The sequence below is a fragment of the Scophthalmus maximus genome, chromosome 3 (assembly GCF_022379125.1).
Source record: "Scophthalmus maximus strain ysfricsl-2021 chromosome 3, ASM2237912v1, whole genome shotgun sequence".
Taxonomy (NCBI): Eukaryota; Metazoa; Chordata; class Actinopteri; order Pleuronectiformes; family Scophthalmidae; genus Scophthalmus; species Scophthalmus maximus.
In genome coordinates, this window is record NC_061517.1 from 10,942,109 (window position 1) to 10,969,318 (window position 27,210).

General features: G+C 43.9%; 2 protein-coding genes across 3 annotated transcripts; both read right to left on the bottom strand.

Moving 5' to 3' along the window:
* Window positions 1-357: 357 nt before the first annotated feature.
* On the bottom strand, window positions 358-8,639 carry b4galt3 (UDP-Gal:betaGlcNAc beta 1,4- galactosyltransferase, polypeptide 3). Its single transcript, XM_035645713.2, has 8 exons — window positions 8,233-8,639; window positions 7,455-7,549; window positions 6,838-7,367; window positions 6,479-6,714; window positions 5,640-5,830; window positions 5,390-5,512; window positions 4,448-4,552; window positions 358-3,594 (listed from the first exon to the last, which is right to left on the bottom strand). Exons 3-8 carry the CDS (start codon window positions 7,118-7,120, stop codon window positions 3,237-3,239), a joined length of 1,296 nt encoding a protein of 431 aa, XP_035501606.1. The 5' UTR covers window positions 7,121-7,367; window positions 7,455-7,549; window positions 8,233-8,639; the 3' UTR covers window positions 358-3,236.
* Window positions 8,640-9,247: 608 nt separating this feature from the next.
* bgnb (biglycan b) lies at window positions 9,248-23,875 on the bottom strand. Of its 2 annotated transcripts, none has more exons than XM_035645715.2 (8): window positions 23,598-23,875; window positions 16,087-16,353; window positions 13,337-13,449; window positions 12,502-12,715; window positions 12,247-12,357; window positions 11,674-11,767; window positions 10,862-11,000; window positions 9,248-10,764 (listed from the first exon to the last, which is right to left on the bottom strand). In XM_035645715.2, exons 2-8 carry the CDS (start codon window positions 16,334-16,336, stop codon window positions 10,567-10,569), a joined length of 1,119 nt encoding a protein of 372 aa, XP_035501608.1. In that variant the 5' UTR covers window positions 16,337-16,353; window positions 23,598-23,875; the 3' UTR covers window positions 9,248-10,566. The 2 variants fall into 2 exon arrangements, with proteins under 2 accessions (XP_035501608.1, XP_035501609.1); XM_035645716.2 differs by having other exon boundaries at window positions 23,761-23,849.
* Window positions 23,876-27,210: the final 3,335 nt, after the last annotated feature.

A 27,210-nucleotide genomic window follows, 5' to 3' on the forward strand; every position in this document is an offset into this window, starting at 1 on the left:
GCTCTTTTTGCCCACGGATCGCCGGGGCCTGCAATACACAGGGTGATGTAACGCGCCGGTGCCGTTTGAGATTGTGCCGCAGCTCGTGTTGATGATGATGTATGACTGCTAATCTAGCAGCGAGTGCGAGCATCTGATCTGTGCAATGTTTAAGCTTCAGCAGTATTAATCAGAATGACTAAAGCTTGTGTTCATTAAGAGGCCTCAAGTGTTGTGGGAGGGTAAGTGCTTCACTCTTAAGTATTTAAGTGTGTACATACATATATACATACATATATTCATATATAGTATAGAGTTTATTTAAGTGTGTATGGCTCAGCGTTTAAATGTGTTTGAAAAATGAGGAAAAGAGACACATTTTAGATTATGGGTTTTTATTGGTATACATATTTGCTGACTGCCATCATACCATCCATTGTAGTTCACTGCTTCTGTTGCCTTTTTTTGCTGACCATGCTCTCTGCACAAACCAACACATGAACACACACACACACACAAACACACACACTAACACAATCTTTCATCTTCAAGACAAGGTCAGCAAACAAAGCAACCCAAGATGAGGAGAGGCATGAACGGGTGATGCAAACATTATAGTACTTCCTTATAAGTGATAACTTATTAATAATTTCTTATTTGCCAGGAATGCACTTCTCCTCAACTGCCTTTACATTTCTCAAACGTGTGAGAAATTAATGACAGAATTAGCTCATGATAAAAAATTAAATAAAAAGTTACAGAGAAGTCCCAATCCTGTTTACTGACTCCTTTAAACTTCACCGTTTATATTTCCCACACTTCTATGGCATGTCCTTTATAAAAACTAGCCTATTTATTAAATATAGTAACAATCTCAAGGTAACTAAGCACACAGGTTGCCGATTAATCTGCTGAAATTACACAACACCCTTAAAAGCCTTCAGTGTGTCACTGCTTCACATCATTTAGGCATATTATCCCAGGCGACATGATGAATGGAGGATATATTATCAGTTGATATGCAACTCAGTAATGATGTTGTATAAAGCTAAGAAATTTGGTCTTATCGTCTCTCTATATACTCTGGTCAGGACAATTTCTTTGTACAGCACTTTGTTGAAACGGGTAATATTTCTCCATAAATAAACATAGATTCCATCTCTAAAACTATATCCATTCATGAAACACATGCCATGTATTGTTTTTGTTTGGGGGTTCTATTATAAGAGAACTGTTCTACACCTTTAAACTGGCAGGATCACTCATCTGATAGGACACAAACGAGAAACCCTCTACGCAGAGCAGTGCAAAGACTCGATCGGCTGAAACCTGTAAGTGGCCAACGTCAATAATTAACATTCATGTCACAACGCTGCAGTTTCATTCAGTCCTTGTTTTCTCTCAGATGGCGCAATTTGCCACACTGTGCCACTTGGGGGCGCCCACATATAATCCAGCAGTTTGCCTTCAATCCTGTGGATTTATTTCATGAGGCACAAAGTTAACGCGAGTGAACGAGGATGTGGTATAAAGGGGTCATAATCTGCTCTTCTGTCTCGAGCCCTGAAATACGTCCGCACTGCAAAATCACATCAGACGCATGTGCATTTAGCTCTTATCAGTGACACAATAAATAAATTGATAAATTAAATACATTCATTACATGATGATGTGATAAAATGCTTCCACGCCATGTAACAATATGTCATATTTCAAACAATTTAGTTGTACAGTTCCCCCAGTCATATAGCAGCAAGACATCCTACAGCCTACCAGTGTTCAGCTTCAAAGTAAGCACCTCACCTAAAAAAAAGAAAAAAGATCATAACAGGTAAACAAGGAGGGACACTCAAAATAATACATACCAAATGGTTGATATGACCATAAAAAAGAGCGATTAAGTGGCTTTTATATCACATGAGTTGATGCTAATTGAGCTGTCAACACAAACTACCAATCTGCATGTTTTGGTGTCCTCATAAAAAAAAGAGATTTATTCTCTGTGTAATACACAAGTTTTCTTCTTCCTCGTTTCCTTACTAGCGAGAAAGAGAGACACAGTAGTTTTTTTTATAGCTTTTAGATGCACTGAGATTTTCACAATACACTGAAAGACAGTTAGTGAAGACATCAGGCCTCCTAGTACGACGCTCGCCTACATCTATACACAGTGCTGTATTGTTGCTATATGAACCCTTTTGTTATTGAAACATAATCTGACTCTGTGTAGTCACATGCCTACAGTATTGTCTTTAACAATACCAGACTTATCTAAAAGAAAAATTATAAAACCACAGATAATATTAGACACACAGGTCTATCCATGTATAAAGAGTATAGTCAAACAAGGACAACAGCTATCATGCCAAGTCTATGTTTATCTGACAGGCGTAAAGATAGTCACGATATATCCTCACTTTTGCTATGTGGTTGGATACAGAGCTATCTTTTGATTGTCTAGAAACTAAATGTAAGAGAGAGAGAGACAGAGAGAGGCACCAGACTGTAAGGACGGACAAGTAAAACAAACCAGTAAACAAATAAAGAAGTCTCTATATAAATATAAACTCTAGAATTGTCTGATGACTATGGAGTTGGTCAACGTTAGATCAGTGCACACGGATATAAAACGGCAGTCCTGGAGCAGTTCGGATCTAGGATCAGCTTTAACCTCCCTGCATTCTAATCTGTTTGAACCGCACGGGACAGGAAAGGTCAAATTAACCCCAGGTCAGCGTCTAAAAGCAAATATCCCAGTCTATAAAATGCGCATAAAAGATAGAAGGCACAGAAACACAAACCCACTGTGTCGTGGGACGGACTGACAGCAGCGTTTTTTTGGCAGCGGACTTGATGAAGCTGAAGGTCTGCTGGCAGCAGGTGGGTTGCTTACAAGTTGCGATGTCTGGAAAAAGGGATTTATGTATTCGCCGTCTCGTTTTAATTAAGTTGGTATTTTGGACCTCTACGTGGAGATGTCCGAGTCGGACACCATTCAGCCGCGTTCAGTGGAGGATAAACCAAGAGGCGACTCAGTCGTGATCCCGATTCCCCCCCCGTAGAGCGTCTTGTTCATTTGAGCCATTGCTTTACTATCACTAACCTGCACTGAGCACAAGAAGCTGGTGTACTTCAAGTCCCACAGCAGAACAGATCGAAAAACTGCATTCCTCCGTTTGGTCTCTCAGATCAAGATGAAGAGGGGAAGACCCTCTCTGCTACAGATGTGATGCAGTCTCGTTATCATTCACCTCATCTTATGTCATCACACGCGTCTCTTTGTGTGTCGTTTGATTTGCTGTTTTGGACTGAGAAGGTTTTGTGTTTTTGCCGAGCGACTTGGCCACGGTCACATTTGCCGCCAAAGACCCTCTGCTCTGTTGTCTCTTTTCCTGTTTGGCTGTGTCCTGGTCCTCGCTGGTGCTACGTTGGTGGACGGGGGTGGTTGTTTTCAAAGGGATGGGTGCTTTCCCCTGCGGCAGACGGGGGTCTTCTCCAATGTTGACAGTGAGGTTGGTGTAGAGGGGCTCCAGCTCCCTAGAGAGGAGCTCATAGTTCAGAGAGTTGAGGCCATCGGCGCGCCAGTTCAGCCTGGTCCTTTTGAGAAGGTCAAACCTAGAAACGAGGAACATAAGAGCCAAGGTTTTTGTGTGTTTGTGCGTGCGTGTGTTTCAGGGTCTGACATGAAGGAAATTTGTTAATATGCTTTCTTGCTTTCCAGTCCAGAAGTTTGAAAAAAAAAAATCATCCTATCAAAGTTTTTGTTGGAGATGCAGTAATATTTGAAGGCTTTATTTTATGATTATTTCATGCATTGGATCAAAAATATGTATTCCTAGGGTTAGTTTCTGTTTCAGCTGGAAGTGATTGCAAACAGACTTCTGTGTTTCAATGAATCTTACTAAATATATCATGTGTTAATTAGTTAGGTTAACAGTGAAGAACAATGTCAGCCTTGGTTATGTTTGCGATATTATATATGTGAACGTGACATGTGGTGCCACAGCTGATTTGCAGATGCTTGTTTTTGGAATCATGAAAATCCTCTCAAATCATTCTGATGAAATACGTGTAAGTAATTGTCATCAGAAAAACAAATAGTATGCTGCCTTGGGTAGCAGAAGTTGCTGGCATCACAGAGCGAGCAGCGGAAAAAGTGCCAACTTCATACAAAACAGCATGTCAATAAAAAGAATGAAACAACCGTTACTGTTAAGACTCGAGGGATGCGAGGGGTTGGAGATATGACAGGTTTGGACAAAAAAGTGAAGGACTGTATAATTCTGAAGCCTGTCTCCAGCAGTGGGAATGAAGCCAAAATTAGTGCCAAGAAGTGAGATGTGAGTGACTATTTGTAATTTAAATACAATCTGGTGTTTCGTAGTTCAAAAATGTCCAACTGAAAAGGGTTAGATACACTAAGAAATCAGATGAAAGTCAACAAATGTTTGTATGTCTCCAACTGTACCTGCGTGGATTTTGCTCATTGCCTCTGTCTCCTTTATGCTTGATCATCTTGTAATGACCAATGGCCACTGGAGGACGCACAATCTTCATGCCAGACAGACGCACTCTGGGTAGGCAGTCAACAGTGACAGCAGATTCTCAGTTAAAAGAATAAAACTGGGAAAGCTCAGTATCAATATTGAATATTGGATCAACAAACCTGGTGCCTAACTATTTACGCTATTTCCTATTTCTCACATCAATAACGGTACTCAAGGTAAGAACATTCAGGCTCTACGGGGATACTTTTAAAAACCAAGAAAATAAAGAAAACAAACATAGAACTGTGGGTGACACATGAGAAGAACAGATTTGCATGGCCTATAGGAAGTGGAAAAGACTGAGGTTTCCTCTTTCCATCTCTAGGGCTTGTGTACCACCGCATCGACGTCAACCAATATGTCCTCTATATGATCACTTTGCAGAGTTGGTAAAATATTATCAAAAGAAGAGGAGAAATGGTGAACCTTTGCTTCATGTTACAATTTGTGCAAGCTTTGGGATTATCTTTTTTTTTTCCAGTTACATCCAATGCCTCTTATAACAGAAAAGCCCGAGAGTGGAGAGAGGGAACCATAGCAAAAATGAGATGTGCCTGAAAAACCTGCCTGATCAGGCACCCAATCCAAATCTGCTAGCTCGTCCATGCGAAAACATCCTCACTGAACCCACTCCATGAGAAACACAGCAAAGCCACAGCAGTGGGGAGGGGACGTGAAGATGAAAGATGGTCACGGGACACGTGAAATATGAGTCAAAGAAAAGAAAAGCTTGCGGCAATGAAACTGTAAAACATGACGAGGGGAAAAAATGAAGAATGAGCAATGCAGAAGATGGTGAGGTTGGAGTGGCTCATGCACGTGGCTGCATGGTGTGGACCATTTGACACGTTCACCCTCCTCACCTGGCAGCAATGTCATCGTCCTCTCCACCCCAGCCCCAGTACTGGTTGGGGAAACCATTCATCTTCATGTACTGGTCAGGGGTCACTGCAGAAACCCCACCGAAATACTGTGGGTAGGGCAGCCTGGGGGAGTCACATCACCGATGCACAATCTTTAAAATGAACGTCTCAGAACATTGCAATCATCCACACACACACACACACACACACACACACACACTCACACTGTGCTTCTTCTTTTTTTTTTTACCTGTATCTGAACTTGTCCATGGCCACAGACAGGTGTGTGGGGAACTGTTTGTGGCAGGTGTAGGTGTTGTGGTCGTTCTCGGGCAGTAAGTCGACGTCGTGCAGGAAGATGCAGCTCCAGTCTTCGTCTCTGAGGGCCTCCCGCACCCCGACGTTGAGCAGCTTGGCTCGGTTAAAAGTGCTGTTCCCCCACTGAGGACGGAAACGGAAGTAGAGGTTGACCCTCGGCTATGTATTCATTCTAAAACAAGCAGAGTGCGTGGCTACGGGTAACCACCTACGCTGTGTTACTGCAATCAACAGCTGATTTATTTAATGATATTGTCATATACTTAATGTAGCGAAAGAGATAAATGAGAGAATATGTTTTGGCATGTTTCATGCAAGTTAAAGTGGTTATACACTAACTATTAGCCTTACACAAAAATGTTACTGGTAATACACAGGTGTTTCAACTATTACTCCAGTGGTAATCTATTATTATACAGTAATTCACCAGTAAAACTCTCGTAGTACTGCAATATGACTACATAAATATACCAAAACTACACAGTATTACACTTCTGTTATGTAGTAATACATGGTCATAGTTCAACATTAATGTGAAAGTATTAAACCAGTGTCGGGCTGTCCATCTTCCTCAATAAAGAAATATACCAACAATACACCAGCACAGTCTGCTTTTACACATGGAGGAAGACAGTGCAAGCTATTGACAACCATAATGAAAAACACACTGATGGTAGCTTTTTAAACCAGCCAGCACACACTCACACACACACACACACACACACACACACACACACACACACACACACACACACTCCAACATAACCTGACCTGCTGCACTATATAGATGCTGTAGTGGATCTGCTGTCTCTGCAGGAAGGGGTGGAGGTGGTAGAGCAGGGCACGGAGGTGTGTCTGTCGGTTCCGGTACGGTACCACTATTGCCGTGTGGTGGCGGGTCTCACAGTCTGGAGGGTGGTAGCGTCCGCCCGGCAACACTAACGGATTCCTCTGTCTGATCTCCTCCAGGGACAGAGGAGAGAAGAGATGGACGGACACAGGTCCGACTGGAGGAGAGGGAAGGAGAGGAAGTTTAAGTGAAAACCACACACCAACAATACTCACTGTGCCTTTTTGAATGTTATACAAACAGCACTGCAGCACATTTATAAACCCCCTCACTCCCTCACCCAGCAGCGGGGACGGGATCTGGCAGTCTCTCAGCGGTGGTGCAGTGGCAGGGGGTCCGGTCCCGGAGTTGCGAGGCGGGGGAGGCGGCGCTCCCAGGTGACTGAGGTTGGTGTAGACGTCGTGAGGTCGAGAGTAGTCGAACTCCGGCTCCGTGGTGTGCACCAGGACAGACACTAAGCCCCTGAAGCCCCCGAGGGAGAAATAGAGGACAAAGGCAAACTGGAAGCCCACCAGCAGGGCTAGTGTGCACGGGGAGTCCAGAGAGCGGCCACAGTACGCCATGATAAAGTATACGATCGCAGAGATACGGTAAAAATCCAGGTGGGGAAATTGAAAGGAAGGAGAGGAGGAGAAATGAGGAGGGCGGAGGAAGAAGAAGGAAATGAGCAAGGAGAGGCAGAAGGAGCGGGGGGAGGGCAGTGCTGGGTACAGGCTCAGGCGTACAGGTGGCGGGTGTCCATCAGTAGGAATGGGTAATAGTAGTGGTGAAGCTCAGTCAGCACTGCCATCACCTCCTGACCAGACGTCCCTGGGAGAAGAAAATGATTGTTTGTTAATCCCAATTGCTGCTTGTTCTCATTGGCCTTACTTCACATCAGTCCGGATGTTAAGGTACCTGATTTTAAAAGAAGGGTCTAATTAAAACCTGTTCCGGGCCGTTAAGGGCTCGCTCCATCTCTCTCCTCCTTCCTCCTTTCATCCTCAAGCTTTCTGAAAGAAAGAAAAAAGATAAGGAAGCAAAGTCCCAGTGTGAGTGAACAAATGCATCAGCAGATCTGTCTCGGTTGCTGCTGTGTGTAGTCCACTGTAAGCTAAAATAAGCCGGGAGAATGACAGGCAGCTACAAACAAAATGACATGTTCGCTCCTTTTATTTACAGGATGGCTTATTCTCAGCAGACATTACAGTAGGGGCGTGTGTGTGTGTGTGTGTGTGTGTGTGTGTGGAGGAGAGACCCTGATGCCTGCGGATCAAATGAATCCAACATCACAGCTCCCCAGTTTGTCCAAAACAATTATACATGCTATGGCCAAGACTGGACTGAAGCCATCAATGCTGCGGAATCTCCTTATTGAGGAAACATAGAGATCATAGTTATCATATGAAAACGCATCATCTTGGAGGAGAAGCGGCGCCATGGTTATCAGCACAGATAGCCTCGCATCCAGGTGATTAGCCTATCAACATCCATCGTTCTAGGCCCACATGGGCGCAATCACGGGCAGAATCAAGGCAACACGATAACAAAAAAAAACACGTCAGTGAAATTCATTCTGCAGGAGCGCTGTCGACCACAAACGGCTGTTTCTCCATTCTCCATCTATCCTCTATTTATTTGTATTTTTTTTTCTTGGCACACAGCGCGAGCTCCGCTGCAGCAGCAGCCGACTCACCAGCACATCCCTGCGAGATTCAACTCCAGAGCTCGGCTTCCTCTGGCGGATCGACGGGCCGCTGCCTCCGAGTGGACGCGATGGACCAAAAGATAAGGGGTGGTTTTTTTTGGTTTCCTCTTCCCCACTGATGCTGGACACTCCTCCTCCTCCTCCTCCTCCTCCGAGGCGAAATCTCCCCGTTGCTGCTTAGAGGGCGCTGCGGACGCTTTCACACGCAAGAGCATCGCCGCATCTCCGTCCAGTGTCAACACAACACGGGCGAGTGCGCTCTTCCTTATCGGAACGCGGCTGTGCCAAGGGGCGCAGCGCAGCGCGGCGCAGCGCAGCGCCATGACGCGCCGTGACGCGCCGTGACGCGCGGCAGATTTGAATATGGAAAAGAATTTGTGTTTTGTTTTTTTGCCCCCCTCAATGAACATATATGAAAAGCAGGTATTCGTTTATTTGGAATGTAATTTAAGTCATGAAAGCCAGAGTCTGTTTTTAATTATACCCTATATATGTGTATCCACGTAATCCCAGTCTGCCTCTTGTCTTGTTCAGGGTCAACATCACTTTGTCAGTGTGAAAATATTCAAGATGTAATTTAAACGTTTTGTTTTTTTGTTTTTGTTTTTTTCTGTGCAGATTCATTGAGGTGATTTTTTCTTTTCTGTTCTTCCATCACCCTGCTCTTCTTTTCCTCCCTGTGGGTGTTTGTGTTGTTCATCTGTACCGCTGATGGTGTGTAGTGTTCTGACACACACACATTTTCAACATTTACGCTCATACGCTGACACAAAGTTGCCTTATTTACCGTGTTTGACAAAAAAATGTCTTCTTATTTTTCCTTAAAAGTTCTGATGAAATGCTCAAACTGAAGACACATCAGACCAACATTACCATCCCGTGGCCATCCTGTCCGACAAACACATATAAGCATGCACATCTCCCTCACATTTCAGGACTGAACCCCACAAAGAATCAGCTGTTGTCATATAATGCATTATGCAATGTGAACATGTCGTGTACATGTTTGTGTTCAACTTTTATTTTATTTCTCTGATCAGATCTTTACATGGTGCAGGATTCATTCATCAAATGATTTCCATTTGTGATATTTCTTCTTTATTTCTCACACAGCATCCAGCCCAGGGGGGCATCAGTTGTTCACTGGCTTAATGCGGTAGGCTAAAAAAAAAAGAGTTTTTTTTTATTCACATGCAGCAGTTGCTTGTCAGATTACAGAACACAGAAAGGACAGAATACTTATGGCTAAAGAAGTTCCACATAGGGTCTGCCAATGTAGACCGGCCAGCCCCCCAATAGTAACCCTGAAGCAGATAAAGCGTAACATTAAAAAAATGTGCAAAACAATGCATCAACACTACTGTTGTTTGTAGCACTATGTGAACACACTGCCTCAAAGCAAAGCGGATGTGTGTTGTTTCTCTTTCTGGGGACAAAAAAACCCACAACCTCAGTGTCTCCTCGAGGAATACTGTATTAAAGTATCATACAAACAGCACTATATTAAGTAAAGGCACAGAGTAGACTCCTTACACTGGCATGCTGGTGGTTCGCTCGCCTCAGGTGAACAAGAAAAGATGTTTTACTGTGATTAGTGGATTTCTAAACTGGTCTCTTAATGAATTGCCATGATATATACAAAGAAAAAAATGTGGTTTAGCTGATGAACTGAAGTTTCAACTTTGTGTGCAATCGCTTTTGTGTCTGAATGTGGTGGGAAACGGCCCCAATTATGTGACTAGTTGTATATTAATACAGCACAATTTAATCACAGACTTCAGGACCAAATATCTTCAGACCAGTGAAACAGGGAGCGCACACACAGAAAGTCGTACAGAGCACCTCTTCATATATAAAAAAACATCTAAAAAAGCATTGCGTTTCTATTTTTGCTCATGACCTTAATTTTAATCAAATAAAAATTGCTTCTATCACAATATTTAAAAAAAAAAAAAAGGAGAAATGAAATGCTTCACAAGTTTTACTTACTCATATTTCGTCGATCTGTTTCATCCTTTTCAAATGCTAAAGCTCTAAAACCTTAAATTCAAAAATTGCAAAGGGTCAGATTAAGTCCTGGAGGGGCTTTGTTTTCCGCTCCCTCCAAGTTGTGTTATTGTATTTTTTTATTTCTTCTATTTCACCAATTTATTGCCCATTCTTCTCCATCTCTCACCCGCTCTCCCCCAAAAAACACTAGTAATAATAAAAAAAAGTCTCACTTTCATCTATCTCTCAAGTTTTTTTTTCATCATTTAAATTATCCGCTCCTCCTCCTTCACCTCCCCCTCACTCTCCCCGCCGCTCAGCGTCTCCCTGTCTTTACTTTTTGTAGTTGCCGAACTGAATAGAATGCCGGTTGCTGACGCAGCGGAACGTCGCGGGCTGCACCTCCCAGTAGTTGACAGGGTTAGCGAACAAGCTGATGCCGTTGTAGAACGTCCTCTTCATCCCAAATCCTCGAGGGCAGAAGTCATCCACACCCACCTGGCTGATGGAGTTGGAATGCAGGTACACCACCTGCAAAAAAGGGGGGGGGGGGTTGCAAAGTGAAATGTGAGTCGAGAGTGTCATGTTAAACAATCGGTCTCAGGCGTTCATGCACATTAGACTCTACCTGTAGGTATTTCATGTCTGGGAGGCCTCTGGGAACACGGGTGAGACGGTTGTTGTCCAGATGCAGCTCTCTCAGTCTGGGCAGGAAGGACAGACTGCCGTTCTCTATGTTCCGGATGTGGTTATGACCAAGGCCCAACCTGGAAAAAGTGAGACAAGGAGGGAAAAATATGCAGGAGTCAGAAAAGCGGGTGCTGCATGTTACATTACCTCAAGAGTTTAACTGCTTTTTCTTAACAGATTATTATCACTGCAAGAAAGTGATAATAAGGCAGGTGAGGATCAAGAGCCACTGCAGCATGACGGTGACCTGAAGTCATAAATGATCCCATTCCAGATGCAAGAGGAAAACTGGAGTATCACAGAGGAAGAAAGAACGAGAAAGAACAGACAATATGATGACACGTCACAGTAAAAAGAAATGAAATAAATGATGGCTGAATTCCCAATTGAATTTCAGCGTATTGTCCTGGTGTCACTGTCACACAGTCATGCCCTCCTGGGATACAGACCCTCCATGGGAGAGATATCATCTCAGAAGCTTTAGAAGCATTAGAAGCTTTTATAGAGGCTAATATCTTTACTCAAGAGTGAAAACACACACAAGCATAGAGTAATCTCTCAGTGTTATCCTGCCTCTGATGCTTAATGTAGGTCATTTTATTTCCCCCAAGGGACACTGCCGACTGGCAATGTCTGCTTTTTTTTTCATCCCACAGGATGATTCTTTACAAACATGCAAGCGAAGCCCCCAGGGTGACGGAAATCAGTTATGGTTAGAAATAAGAATTGGTGTCGAGGTGTGGAAGGTACCTGTACAGGTTTTTGTAGCGGCTCAGGTCCTCCAGTTCTATAGCCTGGATCTGGTTGTGGTCCAGATGAAGCTCACTGAGACTCTCTGGGAGATCTGGAAGACAGACACTGCATCGGTAAGACTCCACTGTAGCGTGAGATTTGAATTGTTATCATTCTTTGTACCACCTGTACCACTTAGCCCTTTCTTAATGAACGGTACAGGTTGAATACGAAGCCAGAGGCCAATTAGCCCAAAGCTTAGACTGGAACAAATCCGCTTACCAGCTCGTTTAATGCTCATCGACGCATTTAAACATTATATGTTGTTATATGAAGATTAAAAACAACAGTTTGTGTATTTTTAGTAGGGTTCTGTGCTGGACTACTACTACACAGAGTATTGTTGTAACCATGCAGTTGCCAGACAACCTGCTGAGACCCATGATTTAATAATGGGCTGATGAGGATAACTTCATATTCACTGTACAGAAATGTGTCAAAACATTGTATTTCCTCCTAAGTTAGCCTAAACCAGTGTGAAATCCCCATAGTAATCATGTAAGCATTTCAGCCATACAGCGGAGTTGTTACCTTTCGGCACCCCGGTCAGTTTGGCCTCCGATATACGCAGATAGTTCAGTTTCAGTCCCTTGAAGGCTCCGGGCTCAAAACCGCTGTTCTGGATGGGGTTCGCTCCCATCTCTGCAATATAAAAGGGGAATATTTGTGGCACATCCAAATATAGTCCTCTTTAATCTTCAAAATCCAAGGCCAATGCTTTAAAGGGGCAGTGGCGCAGAATGTAGCCTAGATTTTGGTAAATCATAATTCATCAGCGTTTCCGACCTATGCAGTTCATGTTGACCAGCCCGGCAAAGGATCCGGCCGCCACCTTCTTGATGCGGTTCTCGTGGATCCTCATCTCAACCAGAGAGGTTGGCAAGTTCTTTGGGACGGCGGGCAGCAGGTTTTTGGAGAAGTAGAGCTTCTGCATGTGCTTCAGAGGGACAAATGTCCTGGGGTGCACTTTGGAAATAAGGTTATTCCTCAGAGACAGACCCTGGAAGAAAAAAAAAACCAGTAACCAAGAAAGATACAAATCCAATACCCATGTTGCTTGACCTTTGTGAAAACATCAGTAACACCCAAACAGTCAGAAAACAAGAGAAAAGAAAAACTTTCTTTTGCAATATCTGTCTCTAGTGAATGTGCTGGAGTGAACAGTCCATTGCACACCATCACCTTGAAGACTGTCTCTCCACCTGAGCTGGCTGAAAGATGGAGACAGATGTAGTCTGAGGTAAACAGACTTTAATAGAGATGCTATTGTATAATGTCATGTCGGGAGTTCCCTCAGCTGCCAGACTTAATATTGCTCTTGGTCAGCACTCTTGAATGCGGGTCAGAAGTGAGCAAAGTCTTTCTGCTGAGAGAGCTCGAATACTCCCATTTGGCCTCGGCCTCAAACTTTAATACAATTAAAGCTCTCAGAGCGAAGGGTGGTGGAGGGAGGGGGAGGATATGAACCTCGAAATCCCAGAGGATACCGAGGGTCATAATCATGTTTCACACGTCTGAAGCCAACACAAGCTGAGCTGAATCTGTTGGCCATCCTCCAGAGGTGCTGGGCCGATGCTGAGAGGGACATTTTGAATGTGGTCGGATGGTGTGCGCCTCTTACATATAAGTTAGTGAGGCCTTTGAAGTCATGCTCCGTGAGCTCGGTGATACGGTTGTTCTGCAGGTCCAGGAACTTGGTGTCCCGAGGGATATTCTTTGGCACCTCAGTCAGACCTGCAGACCAATAAAAGCACAGTTCGAGAATCATACTCCATTAAATGCCTCCACACCAAACCAACACCAAACTCTTAGGACATCTTAGTCAGACATAGACTTTGGAAAATAAATAGTCACCATGTGTTTTAAAAACCTCCGGCCTGAAAATTAAACCAGCTCCACTCCCACACAATCTCAAATGAGCACGTTGGGGCTCCTGGTCTATTATTTTAATGAGAGGTGGACATACACACAACCATGGAGGTCACACACAGACATCAAAGCAAGACATTACTAACATTACTGGTTTGTCACTGACAGACATGCACACACACACACACACACACTGCCACACACACACTCGCTCGCGCACACATAATTCCCCTCACACCAGATGGGACACCAGATGTTTTCCATCTGGTTTCCATTTGGCAAAAGTCACAAATGATGTGATTTAAATACCTTCACCAAAAATCACACATCAAATAACAGGGAGACGGGGCATAATCCCGACTGGTACAAACGGAGAAATACAAGCCGTGCGTGTTAACGTGTGAGTCGCGAGGCTGCAGTCGCATTTGGGAACATAAGTGTGTCCTGATTTCGGCCCTATTTGTGACAGACGACACCTGCCGAAGGAGTGGAGATTTGGGGGGTTAAAAAGTGACAAGTGTACAAGCATAAACACAAAAAGCTGCTATGGTTAGGGTTGCCTGTAAATATTGTTTTTACTAAGCAGTACATTCATACAGAACGGGCTACAACACATGTCGGCATTGGGAAATACACCTGCATTATTCCATTCAGGGATTTCTGGAAAAATGACTCAGCAGCGCACGCACAAACACGGCAACCAGTGATCATTAACAGGACCACATCGCAGAGCCACGTGGACGAGCGCATCAGATGTGGCCGGTGGCACAGACAGGCCACGGTAAGCGAATCCTCAAACGGGGCCGACCTCATCTGGACCACGGCCCGTGATGCAACCGGGCCTACAGGAGGGAGAGAGAGCGCCAGCTGTCCCACTGGGATCCAGTCTGCCACCGACCACATCTGACCCACACGACTCTAACCAGAGCTGTCCGTGGAGAGTTAAGTTTAGATATATGGCTGTGGCTGTACTGTGCCACACCCTCAATGTCACCACACCGGATCAAACCCTCGGCAGTTCCCTTTGACGTCGTGTCCGCGCTGCGCTGAAATATCTGGCTCGGTGGCTGAGGAGGTTTGGAGCTTTGTGATGAAGCTTTATCCAAGACATTAAATTATGTTGATTCGCTACGGTTGGAAGATCAAGTTTCAATGCGAAATTTGGGGTTGAATTATAAACCCAAAGGCTGTGTCTATGATTTAACTTTCCTCTGCTATTGGAGCAATATGACTCTGTGTGCAGTTGGAATACATTTACCTTCCACTCAACACCTGCAGCGTTCGAAATGAGTCTGAAAAAACTTTCTCCGACACCCCCGACTAAGTGAATCCCCAAACTCTCCAAAACCCACAAACCACAGCGCTTCACCCATAACTGCCCCAAAGCTCAGAGCCTTTACCACAGACTGACAAAACTAGCACCCTCCTAAACCCCAGCGCCCCTCGACACAAATTTGCCCGACATCATGCTGGGATGCACACTGAGAGGAGACAGACGCCATCGCCAAAATACAGCTGTTTTAAATAAGCACTCGACATCTCGGAAATTATACGCTTCCACGTTTACCAGCTGCAAAGAGACCGGGGACGGTCAATATATATAGAGCTCCTATGATGATTCGACAAAGCCATTATGTCTAAACAAAGACGTCTTATGAGAGTTAGAATATGAGGAATCTCTATATCAATAAATGTCCCTGGATTCAGTTTTCTTTGGTGAGAAGAGAAGCGTGCACGTATGTGTTTTTATATGGAAACATGACTAAAAAAGTCACAGTACAGACTGTAAACGCATCATGAAAATCATATTTTGAGTGTCGGGTATGTTTCATTGATTTGCCGGGAGGGAGCAGAATCGTTTTCTATCACAATGATAAATTCCCCTTATCCTCACATTGTAAAAAAAACCCAATTATCTTTATCATCCATCTTCTTGTTAGTCTCTTAATCCCTTTAGACTAACTCAGTCTGCCTTCTACCATCCTCGCTTGTTTTCCGTTTCCATTAAACATCCCGTCCCAAAACAAACATGAACCAGCTCCTTAGAGACGAACCTTTCCTTTTTTTTTTGCCAGATGTGTCTTATTTTTGACTTTTTTAAACTCCCTTCTTCTCACGCCTGATTTCTTTTCGTCTGTCTTATTTTTCTCTTCCTCCTACCGTTCCTTTGACTTTGCCATTTCATCTTTTCTGCTCTAGCCACTCCTTCCTTCCAGTATCTAAACACACAAAAAGTCTGGAACACAAAATCCCTCAAAGAGATGCTTCCCCTTGTGAAAATACACCGGCATTATCCCGAGGGGGAAATTCCCCCCTTGGATAATACATCAGCTTTATTCTCTGGTGCTGTGAAAGTCCTATAGTCATGCTCACCCACACATTGTCTTTCAACTTGTTTGTTTTCCTCGCTGCACTTCCTGTCACACTCACACACTGTGAAATGATGACAAAGCATCACAAACATGCGCCTCTGCTGTTTCTTTCTCACACACTCTCACTGACCGAGGTCAGAGCACTGGACGACCCTGAGACGACAGTGGCAGCCGAAGGGGCACATGGGTATGTCAGGGGGGAAGACCTCCTCCACAGCTGAGCCTTCCTCCTCGTCCCTCATCATCGCCATCATCCCACCGCTGTCCATGCTGTCCATTGCAAAGTCCCAGAAGCCTCTCTGCTCGAAGGGCAGGGCCGAAGACGGGGAGTGCAGCCGGGCCACGCATAGCAACAGCAGGAGGGAGCAATGTGGCAACATCTTTTATACTGACACACCTGAGAAAACAGAAGAAGGAAGGAGAGAGGCATTCGTTTTATTGAAAGTCAATGTGTACACTCCTGGTAGAATGAAAGTAAGCTGATTAACTCTGCAATATAAAGGTCAGAATGCTTAAAATGTTTTGAAGAGGTGTTGTATCAATGTGTGTGGTGCTGTCAAAACTGTTTTGCTGTATTATTGATATTGTGTCCTCTTGATATTGCATCCGGCACTGCTACTTTATTATTTTAGTTTTAGTTGTGTTTGAATGGTGCATGTAGTTTAATCTCAACTTGTTCAGAATCATCAAAAGCTGAGATTTACACAAATAGCCTGCCGGTTGTTCTATTGTACTATTCCAAGTACTTTTGTGTATTTAGTGTTTAATATTCGGTATATTCTTACATAATTTTTCCGGACATGGGTAGTCTGTTTTGTGCACTGCATTTAATGGGAACTGTTGTTTGTTGGCTGTTCAACATTTTTATAGTTATAGTTTTTATAGTTATAGTTTAATATTTAATTTAATTTTGTATTTTTATTTTATGTAGGATTGATGTATGTTTAATGTATGTATGTTTGTAAATGCTGCTGGATGCCTGAATTTCCCTCGGGATAAATAAAGTATCTACTAAACTACTAAACTACTAACATGGTCCCAGCTCTGTGGCAACAGGCCCTCTCACAGTTTAATCCAACCATGTGCATGAGGGCTATAAATGAATTGCAGCACAGGCTGAAGATAATAGGTGGTGCTAAATGGACATTGAAATATTATGAAACGGTCTGCTTATCCTTAATTACAAAGCTCTACTGTTTACACCACACCTACTGCAACCGGCGCTAGACCAGCAGCTGAAGCCTGGTGAGGAGAAATGCTCTCATCCGCCGCCTCCCCCCTCAGCAAACTTGCCAGGAATCGACTCTGGGAACGAAAGTCACACAAACCACACCGACAGAATGTCACTGTCTGCTTCCCGTGCAACGGGTTCATGCCCAGGAGAGCGAGTCTCTTCTCACCGACCAATCGGATAATGTAGAGGACATCACCTCAGTGGTGGAAAACTTTATTCCTGCAACCGAACAGTCAAACAAAGCCACCATTCATTTGGAGAGAGGAAACTGGGTGTGCGAGACCAAGTGCAAGTGCAAGAGCGTGCGTGTGTGTGTGTGTGTGTGTGTGTGTGTGTGTGTGTGCACATGTGTGTATCCATGTCTTGAAACATAAATTCCATTATGTCATAGCTGTGCACACACTCTCTGCTAATTGAGGTCACCAGACATGTAAAGCGGGTGTCCGTCTCCGTTTGTCTGATTGCTTTATCCGGCCTGCACTGACCTGACTAACGCCACAGAGCAGCCACTCAACCCCAAAATATAATAGAGAAACAAATTATCACCAGGCCAATTGATTCCTACAGCAGGAAATTCTGACCATTAACCTAAAACTAATCCTATGAAGTATAATCCAGTCCAACACTGGACCCTGGGGTGACCTAAAACCCTGTAATGTCTACAATGTAATGTCTATAAACTCGGTGTGTTAATTCCGTGTTATCAGGGCCAAGAGGCTGAGACTGGAAGTTCAGAATGAGACTAACAACATATGAGAGCAAGAAAAGAAATCGCCATTTTATCTACCAGAGGTCTTCAATTGAAATTGAAAGTCTCTTTGTGTGCTGCTGAATCGTCTTAATCCCGTTCTTCAACTTAATGTTACACCATTCAAATGTTTGCTTGATGTTTGCCCCCGGCTATTTCACTTGTCCCGGGATATTTCTGTGTTCAAAAGACTTTGAATGGGATACTGCAATGATAAAAGCTTCTGAGGGGGCTCAAGGGCTTTTTAATGTTGAGGGAAATTCTTCTCATTCCACGTTTCATAAAAAAAACATGTTCAATAAACTGATACTGATCCTTTAAAATTACAGAAGTAAAGCCTCAACAAAAGCACGTCACAACAAAGTCCAAGAATGTGGTCAGAGTAAGGCATCACAGTGCGAGGCTGACGAATTAACAACACATGCTTATCAATTCAGCCTCAGCACATTCTGACCACATTCATAACCTCACACCTAAACACACCACAGCTTATAAACCCTGAATTATAGAGGGCATCCAGTGCATGAGAAAAGGATGTATTTTCGTTCTCCGGCCATTGCACTTTAAAGTTACTTCCTCGAACTACTGTGAATCGTTTTCACTCTATTAAAAGACATAGAAAATATATTATTTAAGGGCATTAAAATCTGTAGAACAAAGAGTCTGTGTTTAATGTGGACCTGGCATGGAAGAATGAATGACTGGCCCCTGCAGTCTGCTGCCGGGCAATAAAAATAGCAGCCAAATTATACCATTTTGCAGAAAATAAAAAAAACCACTGGCCTTGGCTAGGCCAGAAGAATGCAGCCAAGAGGACACGGCCAGGGCACACACAAAGTCAGCATCACACAATGACACACAACACACAAAGAGTCGCATAAAAAGAGCCGGGACAATCACAGAAGACACCGCCAGACTTATTTAAACACCTACAATTTCAGCGACTTGTGCCGTGCGACATTATGGGAGGCACAACGAGTATATATTGTAAATCCAAAAGTGTGACACCCCATGTGTGGAGCCGCTTTTCATCGGTCAAACCAGTGATTTGTCTGCCATTTGCAGGGACGCGGTAGTGGATGGAGATTTGGTGCTGAGGATAATGGCTGAGGGATAACTATCATCATCCGGGAATGATGTGTAAGGCCACTTTAAAAATAACACGGCGATAAGACTAAACTACATCCCACAATCAGGGAGCCTTGGAGGCTGTAATGAGCATTTTGATCTAGTGCGTTGGAATTCCTTTCCTCTTCCTCAACTGTGAGCGATCAAACATCCGGTCTGGACCGACAACAAACCAAAGGCTTCAGACTGATTTGTTCTTGCCACGTCTCTCCTCCTACATCCAAAGGCCAAGAATGGTTTAACGGGTGGATGGTGGGTGGGTGGTCGGCAGCTAAAGACTAAGCTGCTAAAGATACAGGGACAGTGTGGCAACCCATTTTGACGTCACCCATTGGTTTGTGAACAGTTGTTTTGAAGCCTTGAGTTTCGCATATTGCCCAACGTATTCCGTGCATTATCGTCAATTTTATTATAAATGGGACAATAATTGATCAAATGAATATCATGCTGTATTGCAGAAGGCATTGAAACTAGAGATTGAGACCATTAACTCTTGGCCTTCTCCTGGTCGTTTGAGAGAATGCAGGTTTAAGGAACTTCAGCATTGGCTTCACTGTCCGGACCTGGTGACTACGTCCAGTTTATATAGTCTATGGGCTGGGACTGTTATTCAGGGTTTAAACTTGGCCTCGTACTCGAGCATCCGACACCTGCGAGTTTCCTGAATGGGAGCAAATCCCCGCAGCCAGGCTCACAAATCATGTGAAAAGCTCAATAATGCCACACTATTGAAATGACATGTTCAAGTATCACACTGGGTTTGATTTTTGCGAATGTCGCATACTTTTCGTCATATGGTCTTGGCTTTTGATGAGATGGAGCATTGTCTCTCCTCTACAGCAATGAAAGGTGTGTCGTGCCTTGTGTGTGAGCACGTACTATGCACGCGCACACACACATACACACACACACACACACACACACACACAATACATGACATTGAATTACATTCACATCCTGGAGACTAACTACTACTTGCCTAAACCTAACCTTAAAACACATCTTAACCTTAAATTTAGAGATTTACTTTAGGGGCACTGGCATTTTGTCCCTTTGTGACTGTGTAAACACACACACACACACACACACACACACACACACACACACACTGTACTTGAATGTGGTTGAAACTGTCTTAACAGGCAACAGAAGACAGACAATTCCGGTGGTTTACAATTGGATTTGAAAGGTGAGGATAGGATTAGGAAAGAAAGAAAGAAAGAGCAACAGAAAAGATATGAGAGAGGATTTATTAATGGATGTGTGGAAGGATGGATTTTGACAGTGTTAAAAAGCGGCAGTGTGCGTGAAAGCCCAATCTCACGAACAGCCCACCTTACACGTGGATCATTTGTTTGAGTTTCCCACACTGGGCGTCTGAGATGAGCTTTACATTTCCTATATGCACTATCCATCAAGTGCTGGTTACTTGTCAGCCCTCGCGTCCACCGCAATTACTTTGATGTGACTCGAGTTTCCCACAGGGCAGCCTTTGCCGTTGTCAAGCTAAACAAACATGTGTTTAAGCTATATCCTCGGTGAGATGCCAAGAATAATCATCTCCTCTGGATACGACGCACACTGTTTGTTCTCTTCTGACAACTGTCCAGAGAGAAAGACAATCACTTATATCTCCCACCAACTCACACATACAAATCTTATTTTGACCCCTAGGAATTGCAGCCAACTTTTCTCTCCGGGTCGACGGAGAAAGTTTTAATATGACTCTGTAATCATCACATTTTAATATACGCACAGCCCAGTTTTATGACTATTCACACTTGCTGTTTTTTTTTTTTGTCTGGGTCTTATAGCTGATTGCTTGACCCTTTGGCATGACCTCTAAAAGACAGAGGTGCCAAAATCCATAACCGTATGTCGATGTTGATATCGATATCGATCAAGTCATTAAATGCCGGCCCATTTTGTCGGTGCATTCATGTTCGTATTCACCGGCTCCCGAGGGCGTGTTGGCAGTTGGCGTGAGCAGAGTTAAGGTGGGGCCTCACCAAAGGTGCCAGCTGGAGCCACAACCCTGGTTTATTGGCAACCGCCACGTCAACACTCTGTGTGGATTGCGATCCCACCGTGGCTCAAACTGAGTCGCTGAGTGAGCACAAAATATTTGACAATGCTGTCTCGGGGAGAATAAATCTAATTTTGGCTGGAGTCGTTCCATGGGATATTCAATTGTTTTCAGTTTTCTAAGTTTTGTATTTTTTTTTTTTCCACTCTCCAGCCCATCGTGTTATTCTGAGCAGCATCCAGGCTGTAATAAACTCTGACCCCTAAAAAACACAATGTAAAACTCACACAACTGTTTACTTGTGGGAATGTGAGCTAGTGCAAACATATACTCACACGTACACACAGACACACACACACACACACACACACACACACGTACACACACGTAGACACACACACACACACACACACACACACACACCCCCACGTAAACCATCTATTTTATAGTTTCAAAATGAGAATTTCAAACCCAAAATGATCTGGTAATTTTCTGACCTCCCTTTTTTCCTTATGCCTAATGTCTCTTTCACTACACACTCCCACACACACACACCACCCAAATACGTGCACTCTTCAGACACACACAGGCTGTTAGTTCTATAGGCGGGTCCGCCAGTAGCGTTCGGGTGGAGTTAACTGCCCCAGCGGCTGTAATTTGGTGACTGCTATCCCTAAAAAAAGGAACTGTTTGGCAGCTTCTCCGTTGCCGCCAAGCTTGGATGTGGTGGCGGGCAGCACAACACTGCAGAGGCGAAGGCCTAACCAGAGGAGAGCAGAGAGCAGCGCAGTGCAGTAAAGACCAAAAGAAAAAGGGCAAAATCCATCCACAGCAGGGGGACAGCTGATCTGAGCATCCATGCCTGTGGGCAGATGAGCCCCGTTGAAGAAATGTGAAGTATTCCAAAGTTAGTGCCAGTCATAAGTGGGCTATGAATAGAGACTATAAACAATGGCTGCTGCTTGAAAAAGCCAAAAGGGAACAATGGGCAAATTCTATTGGGCAAAAGAATGGGCAAAAACAACATTGACAAAGCACAAATTTAACTATGACAAACATCACCACTGACTTGGTCTCAAACTAAAACCGACCAGTGAGGAATATGGAGATGGGGGGGGGACTGCACGCTTGAAGTCAGACAAGAAAAATAGAAAATGAAATAAACCATTGAGACAGACGGGCGGACGGACAGACAGGCGGTGAGAAACAGGCATGACGAGCAGGTGTAAGGTGGTCGGCCCACAGGCTGGCTAATAGGCAGTCAGACTAGAAGGTCAGGAAACAGACGGATTCAAACCATCATTTGGACTGTCTGACCGCTGACTCGAGTCCGACTCACACTGTGTCTTCGTGCAGCAATAATAACCTTTATGTATAGAGCATCTCTTCTAAACCCGAAAACGCTTCAACGAAAAACGCTTCAACACAGAGCAACGACTTCAAATCAAATTCCCATGTGCTATTAGACCTAATAAACAGGTTACAAGTAAGTGGGCTGAGTGAGGTTACTCAGATAAATACAGTTAAATATGGCTAATACGAAAAGTATTTCCTCGAAGGACAGTGCATTGTTTGCATCATCTTTGCATGATCTCCCGTCCACACAAAGTTTCTGTGGCCACACTTCTCTCAACACATTCAACACTCACCCTTGTGTGTATGCAGAGGCCGTTTTTTATTTTAGAGCGTGGCCCTGTGTACCAGAAGGCCTTGACTTCGTTGGCACGTTTCACTATAATTATTCTGCCCTAAATGATGATGATGATGCAGGGAAGGACGTAAACGGCCACTCTATAAATGCCATGCGCCACATTCGGCACACATCCGTATGAAGTGAGTACAAAAGTAAAGTTTGCATAATAATTATCTCACCCCCCCCCCCCCCCCCCCCCCCCCCCCCCCCCCCCCCCAACCCCCCACTGAGGTCTTTGGAGACACATTGCGCCATCTAGTGTTGGTCTGCGAGTAAGGGCTGAAAAACTTCACAGCATCAAATGCTCCTTGGACATGATGGAGCAGGTTGTATCAAAGAACCTGAAAAAGCAGATGATGTTTTCACATGATAAAGGAGGAAAATGAATATTCTACATATAAATCTGATGCAAACTGTGTAAAAAAAAAAAAAACACAAAGAAACATGATGATTTAAACAGAAACATAAAAGTTACATGAATCTAAACATTAAATCTAAGCAAAGAACAAAACATATGAACAGCAAGTTTTACTTAGATTTACATCAAATATATTTATAGAAATTATATTATATTCGATTGATCTCACTACAATATTCCAGCAGGATAAGAGTTTCTGGAGGGCACATAAACTTCCCCACATTAATTTCCCACGCCTATGAAGTGCTTGAATAAAATTACTCATTTCTAAAGTAAAATAAGTTTCCCTCCAGGCCATTTTGAAAAACTATATATATATATCTATATATATATAGATATATATAGATATATATCTATATACATGTACATACAAAGATTAACCCGGCTCCCCTACCTTGTGGACAGAAATAAGAAATTAATTCCAAATTCCCAAAAAAGCGGTTGAAGGGTCTTTTCTCCCTTCTGAATAATCAAATTATCCTGTGGATTTAAAAAAAAAAAAAAAAGTAGAAGAAGAAGAAGAAGAAGAAGAAAGAAATGTCCTATATGTTCATCACATTGAGGGATGACTGCAGTATGTCCCTGTGCTCCTGTGACATCCAGTCGCAGCTCCTCCGCCGCCGTGTGCCACTTGCGAACTGTGTGTGCACTTCAGTCCCAAACCGAGGGAGTGACTGAGAGGCCGGGGGGGGGGGGGGTTGAGCCCATGAAGTTAACAAGCCTGCCTCCTCTCTCTCTCCCCCCCCTTTTTGCTTGGAGGAAAGAGGAGGAGGTGAGTTAGGAAGGGGAGCGGCCACAGCACTCCTCTGCTATTAGAGCCAAACTGGTTTTGATTTTGATATTAATTGTATCCCTATGATAATAGTGACACCGTGCACATATCACAGACAACTTGGCCATACCATAAGAGTGACACAGTAATATATAGTATTATTAAATATATAACAAAATCTTAAGGTTACCATAACAACAGCCCTGACTAATGTGCCTCATGCAATGAGTCTACAATAATTCCTCAAGATCAAAGCCATAAAGTCATAGAAACTCTATTCTGGCATAATGTCAAATGGGTGGACATTATGGTGTACGAGCATAATACCCATGACAAGGTTGATGTGCTCGATTTCATTGCTATAACAATTAAATAAATCCCTGTAGGAATAACATGGCGGTGTTCCCTGAAAGAGAAGAGGAGACCAAATGCACTTGATTTGAACTTTGTGCCCGAGGTCTGTAATTGCCACATTTGATTGCTCTTGGAGACAATTTAGATAAAGACAACGTTGGCACCGCCAATTAAAACATAAGCTACAGCCTGGCAACCTCTGAAACGTGGTTTCAGACAGACTCCACTACAGTCGCGCGCAACGAGGGAAACCAAAGCTGTTATTGCGACTCCTGTAATGAAATATCATAAAAATCCATTTTCATGCAATGGCATTTAAAACAGCATTCTCCACCCGGAGACCTTTTTCTCCAAGTACCACCTGAGTGCCTGAGAGGCCATGAGGGGAAAAAGTATATCTGAAAAGAAACTCTCGGCTCATACTTCCAGGAAGGTTTCAGCTAAAAACTCTTGTGGTGCAAGTGTTAGATAGATTTTTCTTCTTTTCCGTCTTAATGTGGTGTTTACGATGTTTGTCCTATTGATCCTTTTTGTCTTTTCAGTCAAACCCTATTGAACTGCGATACCACGAGTTACACATTTGTGTCTGATTAGCACTGCCGGAGAGTACATGGCGATACCATCGGGCCCCACCAAAAATCACGAGGCGCATGCATTTCAAGGACTGTGATTACAAAACGTATGATTTTGTCTCCTCTCGCAGTTTTCTATTAAATTTTGTTTTGGCAAGGATCGAATGTTCTCGCTCGCTGCTCTCTCTGATTTCCTCTCCCAGTTGCCAGCACCAAGAGCACGGTAACAAAGTTTGGGCAAGCCACGACCGTCTGGGAACCTCTCGGATCCAGTACAAAATCAGCCACACAAACAGTATTATCCAGGAGCTTTGCACATGTACAGTAGGACTCTGATAATTGTCCTCATCAAATGGAAAAGGGGCAATTAAGAGTCTGCTCGGTTACATGGCTTTTCTTTAAGAGTGCTGTGTGCACAGTGGTGGAAGAAAAAAAAAAGCCACGCAGAGCAGATCCGTGCCCTGCAGCGTTGGCCTGGGACAGAATTTTGATAAAGGCTTTTGTAGATTACATTCCTCCTTTCCAAGCTTCCTCTCGTTCTCCCGCTTCAGGCTTCCTCTGTGTTTCTTCACCCTCTGTCTGTCTGCCTGCCCCTCTCTCTCACTGTGGTTCAGTTGATTATGGTGTTGGCCTGTAGCTAGAGGGCTTGGCATCCCAATTAAACTTTTCTGTCCGACGAGTGTTTTCAAATTAAGCGTCTCCAGGGATTAGCACACCCACTTGTTAGCTCTTGTGTAGGTGCAGCCATGTGCCCGTGCCTTTTCTGTGCCGAAAGAAAGGGCAAGAATCAGATTGACCTTTTTTTTGCATTTGTAATTCCTCCCGATGAAAGTTTTTTTTGTTTTTGTTTCATGCTTGTTATTGTTGCATCAAGGATGAGCACATCAGGGCTGATGGCCGAGCGGTTGGGTCCCCTGCGAACTGCAGTCGCTTGATCCCAAATAGTTGACCCTTAACACTGTAGGCCAGTCTCATGTTCGAGCAAAGGAACTGTCCTCCCTCTTGCACCCATCCCTCGGTCTCCCTGCCTTGCCTTATCTGTCAGGACATGGAATTCTTTAGCTGTTTTTTCTGCGTGTGTGTACCGGCGCTTTCTTTTTTTATCAGCACGGCACCCCACCCCCCACTCCCATCCTCCAATAACAAACACAGGAAGCTGCTGTCGCCGGGTAGAACAGACAGAACATGGGAGACGAAAAGCACTACGGCACTCTGTGGTCCTCTTACAAACTGGCCTCAGCTCGACAGGACGAGAAACATCTGTCGGGTGCGATGGGATGGCGGTTTTTAACACTTGGGTCATATCACACGCAGCGTGATGGATGGCACGGAGGTGGCAAAGCCTGTCAAATTTGAAAATATCCCATGTGACAGGCCGGCAGAGGGGAGTTTTAAAGATTTAAGATCACAGCTGAAGAAATGTGTGCAACGTACAGATGGGAAAGTGCAAAAAGAGAACTGATGCAATATGAGCGTATTTTGGGCACAAAAAAAAAAAAATGTTCCTGCTCTGCTTCTACTTGCAGGAGCTGCAGTATAAATGTGAGTGCGTCGTTTCTTAGACAGTAATGTGCTGTTTGCAAAATGACTGTACAATTATGGAGAATGAAGACTGCACCACATGCACAAGATGGAGAGCAGAACTCTAACATGTGATTACATGCCCAGGCAGAGAGAGTGAAAAGTAAAAATATATATGCATGTGTGCGTGTGTCTGATCATATGACATATTCAGACCATGCATGCACTGTGGCCTCTCAATAGACCTGATCCATTGTCACTCAATGCATCGGTCTTTCTCTGCCTCCTCCCTCTGTTCCTCTCTCCGCTGTGTCAGCGGGGGAACTTTTGTTCTTCATTAAGAGCCACAGAAACTCTGCTCGCCGTGGAAACCTTAAACCTGGAGCCGACCAGTCAACACAGCAAGTGCACAGCCCGCAAATTACGACTTCGTCCCTTTAACATGACTCAACATTTTATCATTTTAATTACTCCGAGGGATACACAGCGAAATGTGTTGTTTCTTTTTGCGCGGCGCGGTTAACAAATCACAGACTTGCTCAAAAATATTTAATTTGTCGACTTTTTTCCCTCCGAGTGAGACTGTGAATACGCATTTTTGTCGCAGCAGGAATTGGCGGAATGCAGCGAAACCACAATGTGAATCAAGTTGCCTGCATGGCATGTTCACTTTAGGTTGCTCAACTGAGTTATTGAGAGGTGAGGGGAACACAAGGAAAGAAAGTTTAACAGAGATTGGTTTCAGAAATCGCTAAAGGGGAATTCAACAGGTTTTTCTTTTCTTTTTC